This window comes from Narcine bancroftii, chromosome 4, assembly GCF_036971445.1.
Source record: "Narcine bancroftii isolate sNarBan1 chromosome 4, sNarBan1.hap1, whole genome shotgun sequence".
In the NCBI taxonomy this organism is placed as follows: Eukaryota; Metazoa; Chordata; class Chondrichthyes; order Torpediniformes; family Narcinidae; genus Narcine; species Narcine bancroftii.
The window spans coordinates 81,047,055-81,074,191 of record NC_091472.1 but is presented as its reverse complement, the minus strand read 5'-3'; the positions used below and the strand labels follow the sequence as shown (position 1 = coordinate 81,074,191).

Genomic DNA, 27,137 nt, shown 5'->3' with positions numbered 1-27,137 from the left:
ATGAAGAGGAGGCTCAACAAGTGGATTCATGAAATTAGGAAATTGGCTTGAGATTAGTTTGAGGACAAATGGAGTAGCCTGGGACTATACACACCGGCATTTGAAAGGTTGAGAGGAGATATTATAGAAACATAAAATATGCAAGTAAAATATATAATAGCAGGTAGATTGTTTCCAATAGCAGGTGAGACTAGAACTATAAACATAGCCTCAAGATTTGGGGAGTAGATTTAACAGAGATAAGGAAGGACTGCTTCTTCAAAAGACTAGAAAATCGTAGGTACAAGCTGAGTTCATGACAGACCAACCATTGAATGGCAGAACAGGCTCAATGGGCCAGATGTCCTACCCCATTTCTTATTCTAACCTAGAGAGCATGCAATTTAGCAAGTCAAATTCTTGTAAGGCTAATGGAACAATGTCAGGGTCTTTATGAGCAAGTCCATAGCTACTGAAATTGATGACACATATGGATAGGGTGGTGAACAATACATCTGGTATGCTTGCCTTCATAGATTGAGGTATTGAATACATGAGTTGGGATGTCATTTCAGAGCTGTACAAAACATTAGTTAGACTGCATTTAGAGTGTGGTATAAATTTCTGGTCGAAAGGATATCGTAGCAAGAGTGCAAAATAGATTAACATGATGTTAAGCAAAGAACTGCTGTGGAATAGGTTCAGACCAAAACAGTTACCATTTCTACCCATGGATGCTGCATAGATCTGGGTTCTTCCATCAATTGTCTGCTCAAGATTCTCTTCAGTGGGATGCTGCCTGGAATAGACAGCTGTAATTATAAAGTGATATTGGATGGGATTCAGCAGTGGTTGGATGGGAGGTGTCAGAGTAGTGGTAGAAAATTGTTTGTCCAATTGGAGGCCGGTGACTAGTGGAGTTCCTCAGGGATCGGTCCTGGGTCCACTATTGTTTGTTATATATATTAACGATCTGGAAGTAGGGGTGGAGAATTGGATAAGCAAGTTTGCGGATGATACAAAGATTGGTGGTGTTGTGGACAGTGAGGAAGATTACCATAGATTAAAAGGTGATTTAGGAAGGCTAGAGGTGTGGGCTGAGAAATGGCTGATGGAATTTAATACAGATAAGTGTGAGTTGTTACATTTTGGATAGGCAAATCTAAATAGGTCATATGCATTAAATGGTAGGCTATTGAGATGTGCAGAGCAACAAAGGGATTTAGGAGTGATGGTAAATAGTACCCTCAAGGCTGATATTCAGGTAGATGGTGTGGTGAAGAAGGCATTTAGAACATTAGCCTTCATAAATCGGAGTATTGAATTCAAGAGTAGGGAGGTTATGATGAAATTGTACAAGGCATTGGTGAGGCCAAATTTGGAGTACTGTGTACAGCTTTGGACACCAAATTATAGGAAAGATATAAACAAAATAGAGAGAGTACAGAGAAGGTTCACAAGAATATTGACAGGATTTCAAGGTTTGAGTTACAGGGAAAGGTTGTGCAGACTAGGGCTTTTTTCTCTGGAGCGTAGAAGATTGAGGGGGGACTTGATAGAGGTGTTTAAGATTTTAAAAGGGACAGACAGAGTAAATGTGGATAGGCATTTTCAATTAAGAGTGGGGGAGATTCAAACTAGAGGGCATGGTTTAAGATTGAAGGGGGAAAATTATAAGGGGAACATGAGGGGAAATTTCTTTACGCAAAGGGTGGTAGGGATGTGGAATGAGCTTCCGGCAGAGGTGGTATCATTGGTTACATTTAAGGAAAGACTGGATCGTTACATGCAGAGGAGAGGACTGGAGGGGTATGGACCGGGTGCTGCTCAGTGGGTCTAGGAGGATGGGAATGGACTAGTAGGGCCGAACTGGCCTGTTCTGTGCTGTAAGTGGTTATATGGCTTGGTTTATTCTCATCCCAACATCAGAGGCTAAAGGTCATCTTTTTACCAGGACAGGGGAGCCTTGAATTAGAAGGCACAGATTTAAGGTGAGAAATTTAGAAGTGACAATTTATTTTTTTCCACACAATGGGTGATGATAATTTGGCACGAGCTGTGAAAGGACTTGGTACAAACAGATACAATTACAATGTTTAAAATGCATCTAGACAGGTACTTGAACAGGAAGGATAAGGAGTGATGTGGGCATACTGTAGGTAAATGGGATTAGCAGAGGCATTATAGTTGACAGAGACAATGATGGTCCCAAAGCCTACATAATAAATTGCTACCACCCAAGCTTTCTAGCACACATTAGCTGGGCAATAATACAAATGATTCCTAAGAGATGTGAGGCAGTAAAATTAATATTAAGATCCTACATGGAACACAAGATCTACCCTACTTATTAGTAAGTTGCAGGATTCACATATTAAGGATAGTACCTTAAATATCTTAAATTAAAAATATGGACTCAGATAGCAGCAGTAAATGAACATCTACCACAGCTTAATAGAAAATCTTCCGTTTTGCAATATAGTAGATGGCTACAATTTTATGAAGCACTCAACCACATACAGAAATTTAACTGGGTTATTCCCTTAGGAATAGTAAATGGAACTACATCTGAGCAAAATTCAAGGTACATTAGTTTGCCATTTTATAATACTAAATGACTCCTTCAAAATTTTCTTTATTAGATGTCTAGACTCTTGGTTAAAAAACACCAGGTATACATAAACACTTACATATGTACACTTGCCTAGGTACTGGAGGTCAGCAGAAAACTACTGCAAAGAATAATGCTGTAGAGATGGACCATTACAATTACTCTCTGACTGCTCTTAAAGATTTAAACTGCAAACATGAGCAATATAGTGCATTCAACCTAACAAAAGCATCAAATTTAACTAAAAAGGCATATACTTAATAACTGGCAAAGTATTACAACATTATTAAATTAAATAAAGCATTCACCAGAGTCAAGAATATTTTAATTAACTGCCTATATTTTGAGGTAGATTATAAAAGATACGAGATGTTTGTGATAAAACATTTATGCAGTAAAGCTGCAGTACATTATTGAAGTCACCTATCACATAAAAAATCTCACATCAGCTTTAAGATGACCTGGATCCAACTGAAACATTTGTTCAGGGCTGGATATTCGAACTGATCTTTCATTGAGCTCAACTATAAATAAAAGAAAAATGTAAAGTTGCTTATGTCTTCAGCCACACCACCATGATGACAAATTAAGATAAAACTCCATGGCATGGAGTGACAAACTTTTATCATGATTTTCATGATACTGGGTGCCTTTCTGGGGCAGCAGGTGAATGCGTTAGATACAAAGTTCCAATGTTGTACATGGAAACTCTAACCAAAGTAATTTTAACACAAAACTTCTCACACCAACTATAAAAAACTGATAACTTGTAGTAAGAAAGTGAAAGTGCTGAAACATACATATATCAACACTCTCTTTAAGATGGAATACCTTTCACAGCAAGAATGAAACCTTTTGGAAGTACCTCAATGTCAAAGCAAAATACATACATTTAACTAAGATGAACAATATAAATAATACATAGTGCAGGTCATAATTGTGCAGAGAAGGCCAATAGAGTATGTTGGTAACTAAAGGAAGTTGGTTCAAATTTTGATTCATTTTTCAAGCATAACAAGTAAACATTTTCTGGAAATTTTACAAGTAGTATTTTCAATGCTGAGCCAAGTGAATCAGGATAGCCCTGTTAGAAATTCTAGTCTTTGCTAAATGAGCTTTCCTCAGAGAGGCAGCAGAAGAGAACCTTTAATTAACATCCATGTGCTTGATCTAAAGAAAAAAAAAAAATCCAGGTTTTTATTCCCTCTTCCTCCTCATGAGTAACTCCTCAACCCAGTTCCTGGAATCATGTCCAAAAGCTCCAGCATTTGGAAAAGCAGATGCATTTTACCATGATATTAGGAAAAAAAAACATCAGTGGCACAATATTTCAGTCCTCTTTAATAAAAGAATTGCAATGATAACCTTGAATTCTCTTGTTCGGCAATGCGCCTCCATTTATTTATCAGGCTACATGAGAGAAGGATCAAGAAGGCAGAGCCTGGTTATCTAGTTTTGCCGCAGGAAAGAAAAAAAAAACACTCCTTTATCTAAGTGCTAATTTTTCATTGCTTTCTTGTAATAAATAGTTATCTTTTGGTCCCGTGAAATTACACAGTTGATGGATGAGTGCAGCTGGCTTGCATTTTCATCTTCCTCCGAGCTAATGCTGCTTGCTTCTTTTGTTCAATCTCTTGCAGAGAACATTTTGCCACTGGCTTCTTCACGATTTCACCAACTACGCAAATGAAAATATATAAAGCAATATTATTTGAGACAACTAACAGCTTAGATTTGCAATTCACGAAACACTTAGTAGTTTCAATTTGAGCTAATCTGAATTTTGAAAAATGGTCAGTTGATGTGGATAACTAGGAATGATTACAAGAAAACAATTTCAACATAGATTAAGTTGCTCCACGTAAATAGCCATTATGTAAAATCACTGCAGTTAGTTTCACCTGCCTAAATCCAGTATGCCATCTTCACAAACACCAAAACCACTGGTTGGCACAGTAATGCAACCAAGTAGAGTTGCTGCCTCATAATGCCAGAGAAGTGAATGCTTTTTGTGTGGAGCTTGCTGGTGCAGGTTAGCATGTTTTCTTTTAGCTCTTGTGTGCAGCTAAGTGGTAGAAGCTAGGGAAGAGTTCCTGAGAATTAGGGAGAATAAAAATATAGGCTTATTGCAGGTGGATAGTTGATATCAGCATAGACAGTGGGCTAAAGGGCAAGTTGGGTGCTGTATGTCTCTATCCTGTACAGCGTTGTGTCACTTTATCCTGTGCCCCTAATCGCCTTTAGCCAAGACCAATTATTTATACTTTAAATTTGATCTGTTTTAATCAAGACCATTAAGAGGCATGATGGGAATAAATAATTAGATAAGAAATCACCCAATCTTGCAGAATTGAGGTAAGAATCATGGATGGTGTATTGCAGTGGTTCTCAACCTTTTTCTTTCCACTCACATATTACTTTAAGTAATCCCTATGCCATAAGTGCTCTCTGTGATTGGTAAGGGATTGCTTAAGATGGTATGTGAGTGGGAAGGGAAGGTTGAAGATCACTGCTCCAGACTCAAATGTTACTGAAATATTTTGTTTGAGAAAAATGTCATTGGCCCATTTCCTTTGGAGTTATGAAACTGTGTACATAACAAGTCAATTCTCTTTCTTTGGCTAGGCTTCGCGGACGAAGATTTATGGAGGGGGTAAAAAGTCCACGTCAGCTGCAGGCTCGTTTGTGGCTGACAAGTCCGATGCGGGACAGGCAGACACGATTGCAGCGGTTGCAGGGGAAAATTGGTTGGTTGGGGTTGGGTGTTGGGTTTTTCCTCCTTTGCCTTTTGTCAGTGAGGTGGGCTCTGCGGTCTTCTTCAAAGGAGGTTGCTGCCCGCCAAACTGTGAGGCGCCAAGATGCACGGTTTGAGGCGTTATCAGCCCACTGGCGGTGGTCAATGTGGCAGGCACCAAGAGATTTCTTTAGGCAGTCCTTGTACCTTTTCTTTGGTGCACCTCTGTCACGGTGGCCAGTGGAGAGCTCGCCATATAACACGATCTTGGGAAGGCGATGGTCCTCCGTTCTGGAGACGTGACCCATCCAGCGCAGCTGGATCTTCAGCAGCGTGGACTCGATGCTGTCGACCTCTGCCATCTCAAGTACATTAGGTACGATTTAAACAGTGGTTTTCAAACCTTTTCTTTCCACCCACATACCACCTTAAGCAAACCCTTACTAATCACAGAACACCTATGGCATAGGGAATACTTAAAGTGGTATGTGAGTGGAAAGAAAAAAGTTGAGAAGCACTGGTGTATTGCCAATTTTTCTTCCGATGTTCCCATAAATGATAGTGGCCACATATCCTCTATTGCATTAAAGTGACATTTTTACTATAAAGTTCCTCTGTGGCCTCTACTCAAGTTGTTTCCTTAAATCTCTTACAGCCCAACATTCTCTAACACGGAATCCTCTAGATCTTTTACAGAATTCTGTATTAACTATTTTCCAAACAAATGATGTTCATCCTCTCTTTTAGAATCAAGCATGTTTTATGTCCAATGGCAGGGCTGGGGTGGGAAGGAGAGAATGGTGCAGGTGTGGAAGAGGTAAAACCCCCCCCACTGCTGGAGTCATAATAGCAACATAACATCTGGCCAGATTATTATATTGGGAACTAATGTGTGAGGAAAATTTTAAATGCACTCCGCCAAGATCAAGATAACACATAAAGTGACTGAGGATTATTTTGTTTACTTGCTGCAATTCTCATCAGCTTGGAGCTCACATTATGAATTCAGTTATTGGCTCATTCCCTGATCAGAACCCATTGGGAAGGTTTGCTGTTTGCTTTGGAAACTCAGAAAATTATCCGTGTGGAAACCACACTTGAGAATAGTATTTTCAGAAAAATGACATTAGAACAAATATATCATAAAAGGGTAATAATTGCAATCGACTAAAAGTCCATGTTAAATGTTGAAAATTAAAAATTACATCACCTTTGATCTCTAAATGTCTCTTTAGAGATGGTGTTGGATACCATGAGTATGAAGTAATTTTGCCTGACTGAATAGATTTTTCCATGGGGATTGTTACATTATCTCTATGGCCAAAAGTCTTCCCCCACTGAGTTGCATGTCCACTGGTGTTCCCTTGAACACCAATCTTAGAAGGACTAGTAATTTTAGTGAAGGTGAACCCTGAAGTTCTGGTAATGCCAGCAATACCTTTTGATTTAGTGGATGGATGACTTGTGGTTACAGATGATCTGTATATTTTCTGCCCACAGCCAAAGTTTGAAGAAACTGGAGGCTGATGAATATTTGAAGCATCAATGGAGTTTCTCAAACCAGACACAGATGTTATTCTGTTTAAATTCACAGGACACACTTTGGTCTTATCTGGTAAAGCTTTACCCTGGAAACTGATTAGAGAATTCATCTGATTGCTCTGTGAAGGTGTAGCTACAGTACAGACTGTGCAGATCAAATCTGTTGGCCTCAGCACAGGCCTCAATGTTGGCAAGGCATTTTGTTTTGCTACTAACTGTCCCCTGGAGCAAATATTCCTTTCTGGCATAACAAATAGTTGATTTTGATTTAAATGCTTTTGCTGCCCATTGAGCTGATGGGTAAAGCTATTTTTATGCTCGTGACTTGTTAAACTGTGGTTGCCTTTTTCTACTGTCAAAACTGTAGGTCCATTTGGTCCAGTCACTTCACATTTCTGGTTTTCGATCAGTTTTTCTACATCATCGCACATCCTGTTCAAATCATCATCACCAGTTTCCCATAAAATGTCAGATTCAGAAAATATGTTTTGAATTTCACTGTGGAACTCTGCATCATTCCAATCATCAACCACAAACTGAGGGAAAGTATTCAGCATCTCTCGAGCAGGCTCCCTCTGTGTGCCAGGACCGGAGGGCTTTTTAGATCCCAACAGATGAACTGAGTTCAATTTTGCAAAATCTGAACTGTCACTAGAAGCAGGCTTCTGTGAAACAAGGGAGTCTTCTGTATTCCCCAGGACTGTGCCATTATTCTGACTATCCTGCTCAGAAGTTTTTGAACAAGTCAAGGAAGTTGGTTCTTTTATTGGGACATTAAGCAGACGTTGAGGTGTTGAAACATCAGAATTCTTTTGTTCTTTTCTAATTACGGTATTAATCACACTTTTAAAGTCTTTATTTGGCTGACAGTTTCTGCCAGATTGTTCTTTTAGCACCTTACTGCTTGCATTGCTTTGCAATGTAAAAGTGATTCTTTGCTTTGCTCTTTCGGACCTCTTTCCAAATTGTACAATCTTAGCTACTAACTCTTTGTCATTGGGTCTGCTGATATGACTTCGCAAAACGGATGCAGATGGTACGATGTCAAAATTATCCTTAAGCTGGCTTGCATCATTTAACTCCTTGGTAACTTTTTGGCTAGCAGTATCCAACAACTGGTTTGTAAAACGTGTGCAATCAGTGGGTGTGTCACACAGTTCTGGAATTTGTTTAATTTGAAATATAAAAGAGTCATCTTCCATCCAGTCATCACTCATCCAGTCATCAAATCCATCATGCCCAGGAACTGATTTCGATGTACAATCTCCTGCCCTTTTGTCATAGGTTGGGACATCAGTTGCCTCTTGTTGGTTTAATTGAAAATCTGAAGTGAAAACTTTATTAACCATCTCTTTGCCATGCTTGGAGTTTGCTGTATTGCCAAAGAAAGGACTTTTGTTTGGATCCAGTTCAACCAGTGAGGAGTCTTGAGGAATGTTCTGTTGTTTAAAAGCAGTTGAAAAGGAAACTGATTGTTCTCCTATACTTGTTATATGAGTATTTGTGTCATGATCAGTGTTTCCTTTTGCAGTTGTTAAGGCTGCACTGGCAGAATGACAGTCATCTAATTTTGGACTTGAACTGTCATCAACTGCGAATCCCTGGCTCAGGGGATGACTGGCATGTTGGGTGGGCCCATCAAACAAAACATTAACAGCAGCTTCAGCTTCTAGATCCAACGATTTCTGACTGCTACTCTGCTTGTTTAGTTTTGACATGGGAATGTTCCCACTTCTATTAATTTCAACTGGCTCACCAATTCCAGTTTCAGGTACCCTTTCCAAAGATGAAATGTCACAGTTGGCCTGCTTAGTGCACAGTGTTTGTTCTGAACCTTCATTATCCAGAATCATGTTAACTTCACTGATTTCTGTCCCATAACCGACATCTTGTTCTACCACATTTCGATCAAATTCTCTTGCTAACTTCATTAGTTCTTCCTCTGTACTCCTTTGAAATCTGAAATGAATAAAAAATAATTCTAATTTTTAAAAGAATATTTTGATTAAAAACTGTGGGTTTTCTTTTAAAAAGGCAATTTAACTCACCAATACAACATTCCTCAATTAACAATAATCAATATATTACTTAACATTAAGGAAAAAAAATAATATAATGGCTAGATTGGCAAAAACAGTGTGTTAACATATTGAATTGTTTTTTTTTTTGTTAACATTGATGGAATACCAAAATGAATACAAGTACAGGATCAAATTATCTTGAAGAAATTAGATAATAATAAATTGAACTGGAATCATTCACAAGAATGGTATTTTCAAAAATTCATTTAGTTTATTACAATCTCTTTAATAAAAAAATATCTATAGCCTTTTTGCCAATGTTAAGTGCACCTTCAAGAAATTAATAAATTGACACAGAGCAATTAATTGCCATTTATTTTAAGCTTAGAAAAATGGCACTGACTGCCAAATTCTAAAACTTTACTTGTTTCAATATACTTTATTCACGGGAATCTTGTGTACATAAATAAAATTAAGGGCATAAGACCTGAACATAGGTGTTAATAAATAATGCAATCAGGATAGGTAAAAACTAAAGAGAGAGGGGGAGAGAGGGCGTGTACGTACACAATTCCGATTATCTGAAACCAGATTCGCTAAAACCATCATTTATCCAAATTTTTAAAAAAATGTCAGATAAATGGGGATATCCAAAACAAATCAGAAATTGTCATTTATCCAAAATTTTTTTTGGAGCCAAACTGACCTCAACAAGTTGAACAAAAAATGCACTCACTCGACATGAAATTAAAACGATGAATGTCCTCATTTCAGGTAACTGCCTCCCCTCTCTCTTTTCATTTCTTCTTTACCTTCCCTATTGACTTTTCTCTCCAACTCTCCCTCCCAAACTGCGTGTCACTGTCTTCCAGTTGCAAGCAGTCAGAAGCATCCCTTGTCCCAGCATGATCAAGGAGAATGGCCTCCCAGGCAGGAGCAGGACCTCTAGCTCAGTGGTGTTTCCTCCCCTTCCCTCCCTCCTCAGCACAGCGGAGGTCCCGATGCTGACTCCGAACCCTCCACTTGGCCTACAACTGCACATGTACACTGGATTCCCCTAGGTCTGCAACCCACGGCTCCAGAGTCACATGTGGCTCTTTCATCCCTCTGCCATGGCTCCCTGTGGCTTTGAAAAAATGTGAATACAGTAAATGGCTATTTAATTTATTTTTTATTTAGTTAGTTTTATTAATGTAATAATTATTATTTCGGAGATTAAGATGATCTTGCAACATTAAAATATAACGTTTTGTAATATTTTGTCGATCAAAATTTGCATCACAGCACTGTAGTGGTTGATACCAATGTATGTGTCACCTGTTGCTGCCCGGCAAGGGACTTGTTTTGAACTTACGACCTCCGGTAAGATAACTATGGATAAATCCAAAAAAAAAGTTTCTGATGAAAATAGAACATTTACTGCTTCATGGACAGATTCATTTGCTTTCACTGCTGACAAAGCTGGTTTACCTGTCTGCTTAATATATGATGAGAAATTAGCAAACAACAAAAAATCAAATGTTGAAAGACATTTCCAGAATAAACACACAGCTTTTGCTGAAAAATACCCATCTGGAGATGAAAGAAAAAGAGCAGTTTCGGAACTGCTGCGGAAAGCTGATCAGAGTAAAAATACTTTGAAGTGGATGAAATTTCCAAATTCAAGTACTTCTGCTAGTTTTGTGGCAGTTCGGGAGATAGCCAGGCATGGGAAGCGATTCACAGATGGGGAATATATAAAAGAATCATTTATCAAGATATCAGAACATCTATTCTCGGACTTCAAAAATAAGAGTGAAATTGTTCAAAAAATCAGAGATATGCCACTCTCTGCAAAGACCGTCAAGGACAGGAGCATAAAAATGGCAGCAAATATCACCAGTCAACTAATTAGGGACATTAATTTGGCTCCAGTGTACTCAATCGCCTGTGACAAATCAAAAGATGTCAGTGATATTCAGCAAATTGCGTTATTATGCAGATATGTGAACTCTGCTGGGCCACAGGAAGAAATCATTGAGTTGATACCACTTAAAGGCCAAACACGGGGGGGGGGGGGGGGGGGGGGAAGGACATCTGTGAAGCTGTGTTAGATTGTTTAAAGACCAAAGAAATAAACACCACCCACTTGGTGTCAGTGGCTACTGATGGGGCACCGAGTATGACAGGAGCACAGAAGGGGTTTGTGACTTTACTTCAGAAGTCACTAGATAGAAAACTGCTGATGTCTCACTGCATTCTGCATCAAGAGGCATTGTGCGCTCAAACGTTTCCTCCGGAATGCATAGAAGTGATGAATCTTATCATACAGATAGTGAACAAAATAATGGCAAAAGGATTAAACCACCGACAGTTCCGTTCATTGTGGGAAGAAGTTGAATGCACATACTCTGATCTCCTGCTACACAAAATCTGGCGGATATACAAAGGGGAGGTGCTGAAGCGGTTTGCTGCATGTCTGGAGCTTGTAAAAACTTTCCTGGAAAGCAAAGGGCTCACCTTCCAGAGCTAAAACAGCCAGATTGTCTGGAAAAGCTGCACTTCATGGTGGATATGACTGTGCACCTTAACATGCTGAACAAAAGTCTTCAGGGGAAAGGAGGCACAGCCCTACAGATGCTGGAGGAGGTTTTGGTGTTTGAGTGCAAGATGACAGTGTTTGCTAGAGATGTACAGAGAGGTACGCTGTCTCACTTCCCCTCTTTGAGAGAGTTCAAAGAAGCACACAATCAGATGGGGAATATATAAAAGAATCATTTATCAAGATATCAGAACATCTATTCTCAGACTTCAAAAATAAGAGTGAAATTGTTCAGAAAATCAGAGATATGCCACTCTCCTGTCAAGGACAGAACCATTAAAATGGCAGCAAATATCACCATCAACTAATTAGGGACATTAATTTGAGCATTTGGAGCGTGCAGTCATTGCAATGCAAACTGCGTTTGGGGAAAGATTCTGTGAGTTCATAGAGGAAAAAAATCTTTGTCCTTTCCTGTCACTCCCCATAACATCGATTTATCCCTGATGAATATGACTGAATTTACAGATGTAAGTCAACCTGATCTTGAGATCGAACTGACCGATATAGCTGACAAAGACCTATGGGTGTCTAAGTTCAGAAGCTTGACAGCTGATTTTGAAGATGTTGCTCGTCAGGCCATTCTTGTTCAGAAGCATAAATGGAGTGAAATTGAAAACCTCCCCAAAGCAGACAAACTTGTGTTCGAAGCATGGAATTCAATTCCCGACACTTACATGAACATGAAAAAAATATGCATTCGGAGTCCTGTCGATCTTTGGATCCACATACTTATGCGACCAGGTTTTCTCCAGCATGAACTACATAAAAAGCAAACATTGCTTGCGCCTCAAGGATTACTGCATGCAATCCTGCTTGAAGCTCAAAATGGCCTCTTACATCCCTGATATTGTTCATCTGTGGAGTGAGGTTCAGGAGCAGAAGTCACATCAACCAGGTGAAAGAAATCATTTAATGAGTTATCATTTTGCAAATATATATTTTTATATTGAACCCTGAACTGATGTAGTTGTATTTTATATTTAGGTTAGCAGTTTACTGCAGTAGCTATGCAACTGAGGAAATCAACTGATAACGGCAACCTTCAGAATAAAATACAAACTGGCATTTTTGTTTGTTTACCCTATTTAATTAAAGCGAATATTTCTTTTTAAAAAAATTCCACAAATAAGGGATGGACTCAAACAGGCCCGCATTGTGTATTTTATTTGAAACTTATACGTGCCAGTGTCTTTATTTTAGAGTTCAAAATAATTTGCTGTTTTGCTTTGCTACAAACAGAAATAAAATGTCAGTAGTTTTCCGTTTGTAGTTCCTTTATTTCACAAATGTAACAAATTATAGTCCTTATATACATAGCATAAGTGTAATGAAACTATATATGTGTTTTCTTCATTTTAGGGATCAAACTGGTTTTGTGGCTCCAGATGGGTTTTATTTGATGGGAAACAGGCCCAAATGGCTCTTTTAATGGTGAAGGTTTTCGACCCCTGCCCTAGGCCTAGAAGAGGATTTGGAGTCGGGCCTCTCGGTCGGGAGCTCCGGTGACTGGGGAGATAGTAGCCCGTCAACTCACCAGTGAGTGTTCCACCGGCCTGTGAAGCCTCCCCATGGTTCAGCAGCAGTGGATGGGAGGTTTCTGTGATCAGTGGCAGCTTTGTGGCCAGCATTTTTTTGATGAGAATTAGACATTATTTTAATGCTTAAAAACCTTCCCTTGTTGTTGTTGTTGTTTAAATATTGATACAACGGTGTGTGTGTGTGTGTGTGTGTGTGTGCTGTACTCGTGCTAGTCACACAGTGAGAGAAAAACCACAGAGTCAAAAGTGAAGAACCAACTGCTTTACTGATTCAAAGGCTGCAGCTTGAGAACCCTCTCCTAGCAGTCCCACAACCTATGGGGTGGAAATGACATCAGCTGCCAAGCTGTGGGCTTGCCACACACCTGAGCTCTTACAGTCAGATCTGCTGAGGACTTGCCCACGGCTTCATGAGCCAGTTCACTTATTGCGTGGGAGTGCCGCCACTAATATATACACATACACATAGGGTGGGTGGGCATGCATGTGCGTAATATATAGGTATGCGTAATGTGCATGCATAATGTGTGCATAATGTATGCGCACGTGTACTGCACACACATGTAATGTGTGCGTATATAATATATACACACACAGGTACAAGATCCTTTATCAGGACATCTAAAATCTGGCAAGTGGTGACCGGCAGTTGGGGAGGCAGCCAAGGGGTCAGGGGATGCGGCCGAGGGACCAGCGGTTGGGGGAGGTGGCCAGGTGACTGGAAAGGGGTGGGAGTGAATAGGGCAGCACAATTCGGGTAGGCTTTCTGAAATCCAGAAAAATCCGAAATTCGGAACACAAGGGTTCCAGATAAAGGATTGTGTACCTGTATGTATATATTCATACATATGTGCATGTACACACACAAACAGGTATACCCCACTTTACAAAATCAAAGCCTTCTTATGAAACATTTTTTAAGCCGACATGGTGCAAAGCAAAGACCGATTCACTACAACTGAAGGCTATTTTTGTAAAAGCGAAAACCCATTCATATCCTTTCGTAAAAGTGAACACAAGTTTCTTCATAAAAGCCCATTTTTGTAAAGTGAGTATTCGTAAAACAGAGTATACCTGTGTATGTATGCATAGATAGGCACCAACTTAAGATGGAGGACTGTTCCGGGACTCGCATCGCAAGACAAAAAAAAAATGCTGACGTCCTTGTCTTTGCCGCTCTGTGAAGCACCCGAGTACATGTTCTGACATTAAATGTCACACAAATATAAATTGATGTCTATTAAACACAAATTTTGTATGGAAATTGTCTTGAGAATAGCATAATATATTTTAACTCTGGTTTATGATTGGCATACCCTTTTCTTCCCTCTCTCACACAGAATTGCTCTGGATTAAATGCCTTTCTCCTGCCAGGAGGCCAACGTCCCCGCTGCTGCTGGGAGCCCAACCATCGTGAACTGCGGTTTGTCCATCCCTGCTCTAGACGTTCTCTGAGTCTTGTTCAGAAGGGCTTTAGGGACTTTCTTTCAGGAATCATCCAAAATGACAAAAATGATTGGAGACAGAGAGAATCTGAAAGGGGAAAGAGATGTCAGAAATAATCCAAGCAAATGCACTTGGATGATATCTGATATTTCTCCCCCTTTTCTGATGATGAAGATTAGTAAATAAATTTAAAAAGTGCATCTTGTAAAGGATTAAAAAAATGAAATTTTCCAAATTATGACTCACTTCAATGTCCAAATAATTCAAAGTATAATGACAGAACCAAATCATCTTCACAAATCACCATGAATTTCAGACAATAATTGCTTGAAGCAGAGTTATGTTTGCTAACGCCCTGAATAACTTCACACAAATGTTCCAGGTCACAAAGTTAACTTGTAAATAGGTTGAGAGCTTTGTTTCAATTTAAAGTATCTCAGGTCTTTTTAAAAAAAAACTTGATTAGTCACCCAATGATGTCATTATTTTACCAGTGTCCCCTGGAAACTTGAGTAAATAAAGGTCAGACTGCCCCAGCAAGAAATGAAATTCTAAAGTTCACAGTGATTTATATGCCATTAAGAATTTTTGGATAGCTTTGTGAATTGGCTATTTCAATATATTACTCAAGAACTCTACAAAGGTTGATGTTAATTTATAATGTTATCAATTCTATGTGTTCCATGCTTTGAGATGTGGGAAAGCCAAGCCCAAATATTTTCAACAGATTTTGGCACAGATTCTTAATCAAGAGCTTTCAAGAACAAATGAACCATGAAAGCTATTTTAATAGTGCATTTCACATTTCCTGGTTACAGATTCTGTTTACAGCTTGAACATAATATACAATAGGAAACAATGGCTGCTTTTGTTCAGAATGTATTAAATTGCTTGGTCTTCTGTTAAGGTTTAATGATATCAGAAAATAACATTTCTATCATAACCTATCTTTCAATAAAATCTTAAATTCTGAAACACAATATAATTCATTCAATAAAGTGCAGAAAATTCTGCTTGCAACTCCTCAGCAAATGAAGCTGCATGAATCAAGACCTGCACATCAATTAGGCATGGGGAGGTAAGAGGTGAGTAACCTCTGAGCTACAAAAGTACCAAGCAATGAGCAGACAATAAATGGAAGCTACAAAGCAATACTCAAACAACTCCTTCCCAAAAAAAATTGGATATTTCTTTGACTGTCCATGATAATACAAGCAAAACAGACTATTTTAAAAATAAATTCTGCAGTAAGTCTTACTTCAAATACTATAAAATTGTGTATACCTTGATTGATTTGCTTTGATCCTCCATCGAAATGAAACAGTAGGGCTACACTGGATTGCATCCTCTCCTAGCCACAGGTTGAGGGGTATTTCAGAAGATGGCTGTTTATCCCCAAACACAAACTTGATTATTAATCATCAAAAATCAATACATGGTAAATATTTCAATCTCTTTTAAAAAGGGCTTAAACAAATTAAGCATTCAAATAATAATTTCTCAGGATAAATCTCTATTGTCCAAGAATAAATGCAACTGGGTTCAAAACCAGTTTTTACAAAGGAGAAAATACTATAAGTAGTTTGAGCAGCTTATGTGTATTTAGAAACAAAAGTTAATGTTTCAGGACAGAATTGGACGTTGGAGGTATAATAGGCTTTCAAAACGTGCTCAATGATCTTAATATAGTTCTGATAAAATATTAATTCAGTTTTTCTCTCACTCCATAGATGCTGCTGGAAATAATGTATTTCCAGCACTTTTATTTTAATTTCAAGAATCTGCAAGGTATTATTCTTTCCACTTCTTTCATCTTTTACTTATATACATCCATAAAAACAAAACCATGTTTTTTGAAAGGAAACCAGAAGAATTTTGTAAGCTGCATTAGTTTTGAATCAAATGCTAAATTACTTTATTTAATAGTTACAGGTATTTGTCAATGAAAAAAAACGATAAATACAAATAAAGCAATTAAGTTTTATATTTTAAATCAGAGCACGCTCCGTTATTAATGAATGAGCTTGTTACTAACCCAACACCATCTTTCTGTCTAGCCATAGCTTATTTTCTGGGTAGACTGAGTCCCATTAAAAACCACTGCACATGAACCATGCAATATTTTTACAATTATCTTTAAAATTGTGAAAGAACTTCAGAAAGAAGATATTGTAAACTTTTGTGCATGAGCTTGGTTAGAAGTGAAAAAAAACTTAGTTTTCTCTAATCAAAGAAAATGAGAATTCCTGAAAAAAAAATTATTTAACTAGATAATGAAACTTAGCTCTTGATAAATATGAAAGGAGAAATCACAAGCACCTGGTGGTAGTCCAAAATGAAATAGGATATGAAGATGATCACATCTTGTCATATCTTTATGAAGGGCTCAAGCCCAAAACATTTGTTTTGTATCTTTATCTTTTCTATATAAAGTACACTGTTTGACCTGCTGAGTTTCACCAGCGCTGTGTTTTAACTAAGATCTTCATGAGCAGCACCAATACTGCCATAAATCAGATGGGCTGAATGGCTTATTTCTGTGATTGTAAACTTTGGGAACTTCCAAAATTGTAACTTTGACATGTTAATTTCATATTTATTGCAACACACTTTGATAACAGCTAAAAGTTTTCAGCTCTGATAACACAGGCTAACTAAATACTTTTGATACCTGAGGAGCAATACGTTTGACAACATCAGATATTTCCACCTGTTGCTGACAAGTTCCAGATAACTTCTTTCCACAGCCTAAAGGAGAAAAGGAAAGAGGCTAAAGGAGCTTTTTCAGAATTCTATAAAGTAATACTAAGTTTCAATAAAGCTAAAACTGACTATATCCATATCTCACTCCTGCCAGTCAATTCAAAGTAAAACAAGGCATTGTACATTTCCAATCTGAAATGGAATACCACATGAACGTATTTTATCTTTCCTCAATAGAAGTCATTGACAAAAACACTGATTTTAAAGTATATGCCATAAAAACTGGCCAGTTTAATATTACTAGTTAAAATAAAATAAAAATATTGGCCATTTACATTACAGATTTTTTGATATTAGCAAGATGTATTAGATATGATGAGCAAACTGAGCAGACTGGTTTCTATTGAATGGTTCACAGTATACAGATGGTAAAACTGGACCCCAAAACGAGTATGAGGCCAGACAATGTGAAAAAAGATAAAAGTGGAGAATGATGTTGATAAAAAGAAACAAACAAAAAAAAATCAGATAAATATATGCAGGATTTCTCAAACCAAAATCATACAATTGATAACTTTCTATTTTACCCAATTTAAAGGTGGTTGGAGAGTGTTGATCCCAATATATATCTTGTTGCAACTCTGAATCATGGACAGGAGATTCATGATTTGTATTGAACTGTTGTTTTCTTAATATTCTCTTAGGTGTTTTGTACAGTGGTATTTCTGGAAAATAAAAAATGGTAAAAATACAAATAAGTACTTTTAGGATTCATGTATGCATATCCACCTAAAATAAAGTTGCACAAATGCAAGATACAAAAATGAATGCCTTGAAAATAATTATTTTCAACCAGTTTCACAAAGTAGAAAATGTAACAAGTACTGTTCTTAATATTTAGTCCACATTGTTAATTCCTAAAAAAAAATAAAAATGCTACTGCATCAAGTGATAAATCCCACTTTGGAAAAACAAGATACATTTTTATTTATTTTGATCAATCTTTAGAATGAAACTACTTTTTTCACAAAATCAGCAATTATATTTGAATACTTTGCTGTTAAGAACATAGCACAATTAAAAGGAAATTATTTCAACCACTAAATTAAAAAATTACTCCCTTGAAAGCTCCCTAAAATTCATAGGGTCTCTCATTATTTCTCCCTCATGCATTGCATTAATTCCTCACAGCCACAAAAATATATGGGGAAAAAAAAATTAATAAACGAGAAGGAAAAAGGAGCTGGAGATCCCAAGTGCCATTCAAACATCTTTGAACTAAAGCACGAACACAGCACATGACAGAAGCAGATGGGTGTACTGACTGATTTTCACTTTTGCTCAGAAAGACAGCTCACAACTAAAGAGTCATCGTTTTCTGAACTGCTAAAAATATATACCAGTATCTTCAAAAGGATGTCTGTATTCACACAGAGTTACCTCTGCTTTAAATTACTTTTAACATTAAACTGACATTTCTTCCCTTATGTTGCTTAATTTGCATAAGCAGAGAATTCATTTTTTCAAGTATGAAAATGATTTCAGTTATATTGTAACCTGATTTGATACTAGGCTATCAGCAATTCAATCCCAATCTACTCCATGAAAAACTTTTAACAATTACAGATGAAGAAAAGTGGGAACACTAGAGTACTCATCCAAATTTATCTGATTGATTTTCTTGCCTTTAGAACATAGGACAGAATAAAACAGGAACAGGACCTTTGGTTCATGATGTCTTTGCTGACCAGGATATCAAATTAAACGAGTCCCATCTGCCTGCACATGATTGATGTCTTTCCATTCCTTGCTGTTCAGGTGCCTGTCTAAATGCCTCTTGTATGTCACTATCTTATCTGCTTCCACCACACCTGATGGCAATACATTCCAGATGTCCATTTAATGCAGCCAGTTTTCTATTGACAATGTTGAAAGTTACCCTCATTATGGGACCTTGGCAAACATATAATTATAACATCTAACTATCCTATAATGCAACACTATTGTTCTAATAGGTTGCAAAGAAAATTGAACTGCTTAATCTCTTTCAGTCTGGACAGAAAAAGCACAATCATATTATAAAGAATACATATTACAGTACATGGAATATTTTAGGATGGATCAATTAAACACAGGTATTTTGTTGGAATCATTTTTAACAAAACAGTGTCAATAAAAGTATTAGGATTCCACACAGAATAGTTCAAATTCAATGGGACCTTTTATCTTAAAAAGGCACTAGTTTGTTGAGAAATATATTTCAAACATATCCAACTTAAAAATGCAATTGGCAAGAGGGAACAGACACCTACTGAAGGAATAAATACCTACTAGAATAACCAGTTATTTATATTTTGTTTTGGTGAGAGCAAATGCTCAGAAATGCATGATACAAACTCTCAAAACTTAAAAAACTGAGAAGGGAAGTCAGAGGTTTGTGGGAAAGAGACGACACCAGGGTCCAGCTCTTGTAAAAAGTTATGACAGCCCTCAATTCCAATTTTTACAGCTTATTGCAGTAATCCCACCCCTCTCTGGTTAAACACTCAAACCTTCCTCCTTACTAATGGAGCAAAACCAGCATTTTTGCATGATGATGTCATACTTCTCACTCAAACAAAATTTAAAGAAAATTAAAATTAAATTTAAAGAAAATTCAAAGATGTGCTTGTCAAAAGCAAATACAACATCTAATTTCAATATATATCAAAGATAACATTCATCAGGAAGATTTCCAACAGTGATCTAAATATTAATATTTCAGGTTAACTTTTGGTAAATTTTCATGAGACTTTTAGGAATGCTGTACACTTCCAGAATGATCATGGTTTTGTAGATCTGTTGAGTGTATACCAGCCTTTTCCACAAGAAGAATGCATCATTATCCAAATCAAATTTGATGTTCCTTGAAAATAAATTTGAAAATTAAAGGATATCACAAACTATGTGCAGACAAGACATTAACCTAACAATGTTTGTAATTAACCTTACATTTACCTTTGCAAAACAAAAATCACATTGATGTTGAATGTTTTGAAATCTATAATCAAGTTTTCCAAACATCGGTCACAATACAAATGAAGAAATACAAGGCATTGTGAATTCCTATGCATTTCCCTGCAAAGGCTTCCAAACTCGCAAGGAAAGGATCTAGATTTTTGCTGAAAATAATGTTAAGAATTGAGATTCACTATTTGGAGGCCCAATGCAAAAAAAAAGAAACTAAATATAATGAATTTACTCAGGGATTTTATTTGTCAACCTTTACTCAGTGGGTCCCACTTTTACCTCTGAATCCAAAAGCTGGAGCATCAAAATCTATACTGCCACTTCACAGTATGCAGGGATTGCTGTATTGCCAGAAGTTGCCTATAGGATGCCTCAATAGAGCTCTCATTTATTAAAAAAAATCATACAGCTGCATTTTTGTGTGAAGGAGAACTAGTAAGAATCAATTAACACATATTTATTTCTCAGTTAATGCCAATGCAAAACACTATGTGATCTGAGCTAATTGCAAAGACTTTTCATAAATTGGCAGCCACACTTGCTATTACTGTAGCTGCACATCAAAAAGATCATAGCTAGCTTTAAAGCATGGACATGGGTCATACTTCTTCCTTCAATTGGGAGAAGGTCCTTAACTTTCAGTGTCTATCTTGCCTCTTCTTCATCTTGTTTAATTCTATTAAAGGTTTCCAATTACTGTCTCTTACCCTGTGTTTTGTAATACACTTTTCTTTCCAGAACACTATGAAAACAAATTACATTAAATGTCAGGAAAATTTATCAAATAAAATTTGATATTGAACCAGATATAAGAGTGGTTTGATTTGATTATTGCATCTGCTCCACAATTACAGAAACGACACAGCTGATTTTCTATCTCAACACCAACTTCCAGCCCGATCTCAAAGGTCTTGATTCCTCAAACATCAAGAAGTCTCCTAATCTCAGTTTTGAATACAATCAATATCAATATCCTCTAGGTAAGAGAATTCCAAAAAGCCATCCCCCACAAGCAAAGATATTTCTATTTCAGTTTTAAATGGATAACCCATTATTTTGAGAATGTAACAACTCATCCTAGATTCCTCAGTTCGAAGAAACATTCATGTTTTATCTAGCTTGTTAATCCCTTTAAGAATATTTTATGTTCGAATGAAGCAGTCTCTCATGATTCTAAATCCTAGAGAATAGAGGATTAGCCTAAATCTTACAGATCTGCTATTGTCAGACCAGTGGGGAAATCATAGCTGCACCTTAATTTAAGACTTCAGGTCCTTTCCAGCTTCCAGCAAATGTCAACCAAAGCATCCACCATCTTCATAGCCACCTGTTTCAAAATTCTCATGATGGTCCTCAGGATTTATCACATTCTGTACCTTTTCCATTCATATTTCTTTACCATTATATATTTTTTTTTATAATCTCTCGTTTACACTGGACTTTCCAGGATTTTGAGTTTTTTGTGCCTTCTTCTGGGAAGACGACAAATTTATTTGTCGAGCTCTATGCCACGTCCTTATTTCCCTTTTGCAAATTCTCCCACCTCTATCAGCCTAAATCCAGATTTACCCTTGAATGCCTTTTCCTTTGTACATACCATTTTTATTTTTAATTTAGGTTAATCTCGTTGTTTTTGTTTTATTAACTTGTTATTCATCCTATGTTGAATTCCAAAACCTCCCCAAACTTCAGATTTGCTGGTTTCTCTGGCAAACAGAACGATTTTCTTTCAATTTTATACCATTAATTTTTTCCAATAATCCATGCTTGGATCACTTTCCCTATTGTGTTACTGTGACTTAAGAAATGTATTTTTCCTCAAAATCATGTACTATTATTTACTTGTCCACTGCCATGTCCTTTATGTGATTCCAATCTATCTCATTACATCTTCAAGTTTTCTTTCTTTACACCAGGGAACTTTAAGAGTTCCCTACGCCATAGGTTTCCTGTGATTAGTAAGGGATTGCTTAAGGTGGTATGTAGGTGGAAATAAAAAGTTTTAATCCTACCTAATTGACTCGTTAGGTGCACGGTTTCAGAACTCCAAAGGAAATGGGCCAGTGACAATTTTTCTCAAGTAAAATATTTCAGTAACAATTGGGTCTGGAGCAGTGATTCTCAACTTTCCCTTCCCTCTCACCTACCACCTTAAGCAATCCCTTAATAATCACAGAGCACCAATGGCATAGGGATTACTGAAAGTGGTATGTGAGTCGAAAGGAAAAGGTTGAGAACCACTGGTTTTTACTGAAAGTTTTGCTTTCAGGTTGAATTTATACATCTTTCAAATTAATGAAAAAAAAATCTTATTTCATGGCCATTCTATCCAGGGGTCCCTTTGCAGCAAGATAACTATTTAACTCTTTCTAAAATTGCCCTTTTACTGATTGATTGTTCAACATACTGATCTAGAAGTCTATCAAATTCACTTTCTTGGAAATTATCCTCTAAATTAGTACTAATTTGATTTGACCAGTCTATACATAAAGACCTCACAATGACTTTACTAGTTCATAATATTAAATCTATAAAGAGAAAGCACTCAATGCCTTAGCCGGCTGAAAGGTGCACAAATCCCCAGGAACAGGTGGGATTTATCCCAGCTTTTTCAAGACCCAAAGCAAAAGACCGTTGAGGCTCTGGTTGAGATTTTTTTAAAGACTGCTGAACGCTAATGACTGGAGAGCAAATGTAGTTCCGCATTTCAAGAAAGACAAGCAAGGAAAAGCATGGTCTTAATATCAGCATTTGGGAAATAATGGAAAAAAAATTCTGAAGTAGAGGATTAATAATCACTTGGAAAGGCAGGTACTATAATCAGAGACAACCAACATGCTGTCAAGGGAAGACCCTGTCTGATCAAATTGATTGAACTCTTTAAATAAGTAAAAAAGTGTATTGATGGGAGCAGGTTGGTGGAAATGAATTACATAGACGAAAAAGATCTCTGACAAGGCCCCACGTGACATCCAAAGCGAAATAGAAAAGTGAATATGAAATTGGGGCAGAGGGCAATGGTGGAGGGCCATAACTAGTTGTGTCCCTTTAATATATGTGCTGGGACTTTTGTCATTTGTAATATAATGACTTGGATGTAGAAGCATGATCAGTATGTTCTCAGATGACAAAGATTGGGGGAGTTGGAAGATTGTCTGAGGCTATAGAGAGATATCAATGGGCTGGTAAGGCTGAAGATGGCAGATGGAGTTTAATCCTGACACATGTGAAGTAATGCATTTTGGGAGGACTAATGAGGCTTGGACATACATTGGTAGCATCTGAGGTTTGTACTCTGAGGTAGCCACAAGTAAATAATATTGTTACAAAGGCACTTGGGATAGTGACTTTCATTAATCAGAGCATCATATTAGAGTGGTAATGTTGCAACTTTGTAAAATCTTGGACAGACCTCAGGTTGAGTACAGCATGAAGTTTGTGTTGCCATCCTATATGAAGAATCTGATAACACCAGAGGAGATTATCTGAATAGAGACATTCAGTTATGAAGATTAAAGAAGCAATATGTTTACATTCTGGGCAGAAGAAGTTCAGAGGGGGCATGATCAAGGTGTATAGAAATACAGGGGATACAGATGGTTTCCTGCAGTCTCCTCTATTGCTCATACCAGAGGACATCAATTTATGAGAAGAGAGAGATTCCCCTCCAAATACAAAGGGCTTTCTTCACCCAAACAATGGCAAGTATCTGGAATGCATTGCCTGAGAGGTTGAATGTGGTACACTGGCAGCAATTAAGCATTCAGATAAACATGTAAACTTCCTTGGCAAGGAAGGATATTTTCCAGATGTTTGGAAACGAAATCAACACAGAAGGGTGTTCATTTTGGACCAAATGAGACCAATGACACACATCACAAATATCCTTATTTACAGGTCATCTGATAACAGCTACTATTCAAAAACATAAACAATTCCAGCCAATAACTTCAAACCTTCTGCTGCTTCTCAACTTCATCCAAACCTATTTTTATTCTATTTCACAATTTGCCAACCCAAGATTCATTGTGTCCATTCTACCTCCATCATTTGATCAACTAGATTAACGATCGGCTTTGCAGAACAGAAGATAGTTTCAGGGCAGAGGGCCTGGAGGGATTAGCTGCTCATGTGATCGCCATTTCACACATTAAGTTCAGAATTAAAGTAATTTTAGAATTGGGGGCCAGAGGAGGTTGCAGAGATGCTGAGGGGCCAGATAATGGAGGGGGACTGGAAAACCAGGGCGAGAAATTTAAAATCCAGGATTTTTGGAATGGGGGGGTGGGGATGGGGGCTGGGGTGGGGATGGGGGCTGGGGGTGGGGATGGGGATGGGGGGGTGGGGATGGGGATGGGGGGGTGGGGATGGGGATGGGGGGGTGGGGATGGGGATGGGGGGGTGGGGATGGGGGGTGGGGATGGGGATGGGGGGTGGGGATGGGGATGGGGATGGGGGGTGGGGATGGGGATGGGGGGCGGGGTGTGAGGGTGTTTCGCTGTGAGTCAGGAGCCGGGGAACAGTCCATGGAGGATTTGACACACCTTCCTCCACCGGTTAGTTCAAAGAGAGGTGAAGTTAGTCCGGGGGAGAGGAAGGAAGGTTCCAAGGGACAGCGTGTCTTCACCTTCTGCCGTCCCGGGCCTATCTGCCAGCCTGCAGCCTCGCCTCAGCCTGTTGACCCCGGACCGGGGAGTGCGCCGGGCGCTCCGTCTGCCCGCATCCTCGGGTGTGACAGGCGAGTTCGGGAGCGGCTCTGCCCTCCTCCTGGTGCCGCCCCCGCCCATCTCCTCCTTCATCCCTCACCCGCTCGCTTGGAACCGGCTCCACACCGACATCTTTGTTGCACGAGCAGGGGGGGCGGGGGGAAGAAAGCGTCGAGGCCTCCACTTCTCCGATTGGCTGCGAGCGACCCCGCCTCTCTCGGCACCCGGCGCTGACGGGTTGCGCTGTTGCTATGGCGCTGTCAATCACATTGCGGGGCTGCTGTCTGAAACGGACCGAGGCGGCGACGAGGGAGCGTAACATCAATGCGGCTTCTCCCATCGCGAAGTTCTTACTGAGGTGAATGTAATTCGGGATCTTTCTTTTACAATCTTCCAAGCTGAGGCATCATGAACAACTTTTTCTTTCCTTACGTTTTCTAATGGGAAAATGCAGTGAAGATTTACCAGACTGGTCCCTGGGATGGCAGATCCTTGGATAGAGAGGAGAAGTAGGTTTTTGAGATGTGACCCAACTGAATCATTACAAAACGTTATTATTTTCAAGTTCAAGTTTATTATCATTTGATTGTGCATGTATAACCCGACGAAACAGCATCTCGCAGGCCATGGTGCACACACGAAAACACACAATACTCAATGCATAATGATCACATAATTTAAATATATTTACCTTAACAGAACGCTGGTCATCAATCTTTCAATCTGTAGGAAGAAGCTTTTCCCCAGCCTGTCAATCCTGATTTTGATGCTCCTGTATCTCCTTCTTGATGGTAGTGGGTTAAAGATACTGTGTGCTGGATGGAAATGGACTTCTATAATCCCTCGAGGCCTATTTAGACAACTGTCTCGGTAAATGTCGATAATAGAGGAAAGAGATCCTCTCGACTCTGTGTAGACTTCCGATTTGATCCTTTGCAGCTATCATTTCAAACATCGATGTAGCCAGACAGGAAACTCTTCATTGTTCTTCTATAAAAGCTTGTCAAGATCTATCAAAGAGCATAAATCTCTGGGCCCAGACCAGGTGCGTTCAAGAACCTTGATAGAGCCACAGAACTAGGCCGCGTGCCCACCAGCCTACTACGGGGGGGTGGGGGGGCACCTCTATACCTGTAGGAAGACCACCTGGGAGGCTGACTCCACCTGGCCTGCTGTCAATCACTAACCTGTATATAGACTTGAGCCGGCTCCTCCTGGACCAGTCACATGTGCAGCCATCCATCCTACTACTGGTGTACAACAGTGGATTACGGTCTTTTCTATATTTTGTGTCTGCTTGCTGCACCACAGGAAAGCAGGTAGGACAGGTGGGGGCCTTGACAGAATTTTAAGCTCATTGCTGAGAAGGTGAAATGTTCCAGAGGACTGGAGGATAGTAAATGTGGTGCCTTTATTTAAAAAGGGCAGTAAGGATAATCCAGGTGACTAAAGACCAGCCTGATGTCAGTGTTAGGGAAACTGTTGAAGAGGATTCTGAGAGAGAATATCAACATTCAATGGCCAGTGGAAATTAAGAAGAGATTTATACATGGGAAATCATGTCTTATAAACTTTGAAGAGGTGACAAATGAGAGCAAGCCTGTTGAGTGTGGAGGGAGTTTCTAGGTGAAGTGGTTCTATTTTAACATTTAATAAATATTTGGACAGGTATATAGATGAGGCGTATGGAGGTCTATGGACTGGGTGCAATGACTAAGCAGATTAATAATTAGGTACAGACTAGAAGGACAGCTTGTTTTCTGTGTTGTCATGTTCTATGGTTCTATGTGGATTTTACTAAAGTGTTTTGATAAGGTCCCACATGGTAAGTTTTGGTTTGAGAGGTCAGGGCACATGGGATTGGAGGCCAGCTAGCCAAATGAATAAAAAGTTAGCTCAGTGATAGAAGACAGAGTGGTTTCAAACTGGAATAGTGGCATGAGCCTCAGGTTCAGTACTAGGGCCCTGGGTTTTTGTAACATACATTAATGATTTGAACAAGAATATTTATGGCAAAGTAAGTTTGCTGATGACACAAAAACTGTGCTACAGTGGACATTGAAAAAGATTACTTGGGTTTGTAATCTGATCTGGAAATGGGCTAAGGAATAGCAGATGCAGTTCAACACAAAGAACTGTGAGGTGCTGTATTTGGATAAATTGAGTCAGTGCAAGATTTGCCCTGATAGCTGGAGTGCCCTAAAGGGAGTTAGGGAGCAGTGAGACCAAGGGCTACATTGATTTTTAAAGATAGCAGCACAGAT

At 38.6% G+C, this 27,137-nt stretch overlaps 1 protein-coding gene and 2 long non-coding RNA genes across 8 annotated transcripts in view; 2 read left to right on the top strand and 1 right to left on the bottom strand.

The window, feature by feature from the left end:
• LOC138760739 (uncharacterized) overlaps nt 1-13,237 on the top strand; it is a 44,460-nt gene extending 31,223 nt beyond the window's left edge. For both annotated transcript variants that reach the window (XR_011355844.1, XR_011355843.1), the window contains exon 3: nt 12,831-13,237. This is a non-coding gene — a long non-coding RNA (uncharacterized lncRNA). The remainder of the gene's footprint in view (nt 1-12,830) is intronic.
• LOC138760737 (ewing's tumor-associated antigen 1 homolog) lies at nt 2,911-25,080 on the bottom strand. 4 transcript variants are annotated; one of them, XM_069931761.1, is made up of 7 exons: nt 24,795-25,080; nt 17,746-17,883; nt 17,127-17,203; nt 15,740-15,840; nt 10,205-10,258; nt 6,763-8,825; nt 2,911-4,268 (listed from the first exon to the last, which is right to left on the bottom strand). In XM_069931761.1, the coding sequence occupies exons 1-7, from the start codon at nt 24,964-24,966 to the stop codon at nt 4,141-4,143; spliced, it is 2,733 nt and encodes a 910-aa protein (XP_069787862.1). In that variant the 5' UTR covers nt 24,967-25,080; the 3' UTR covers nt 2,911-4,140. The 4 variants fall into 4 exon arrangements, with proteins under 4 accessions (XP_069787862.1, XP_069787860.1, XP_069787861.1 ...); XM_069931759.1 differs by having other exon boundaries at nt 6,535-8,825; nt 24,795-25,079; XM_069931760.1 differs by lacking the exon at nt 10,205-10,258 and having other exon boundaries at nt 6,535-8,825; nt 24,795-25,077.
• Nucleotides 24,801-27,137, top strand: part of LOC138760738 (uncharacterized) — an 83,001-nt gene continuing 80,664 nt past the window's right edge. For both annotated transcript variants that reach the window (XR_011355841.1, XR_011355842.1), the window contains exon 1: nt 24,801-25,231. This is a non-coding gene — a long non-coding RNA (uncharacterized lncRNA). The remainder of the gene's footprint in view (nt 25,232-27,137) is intronic.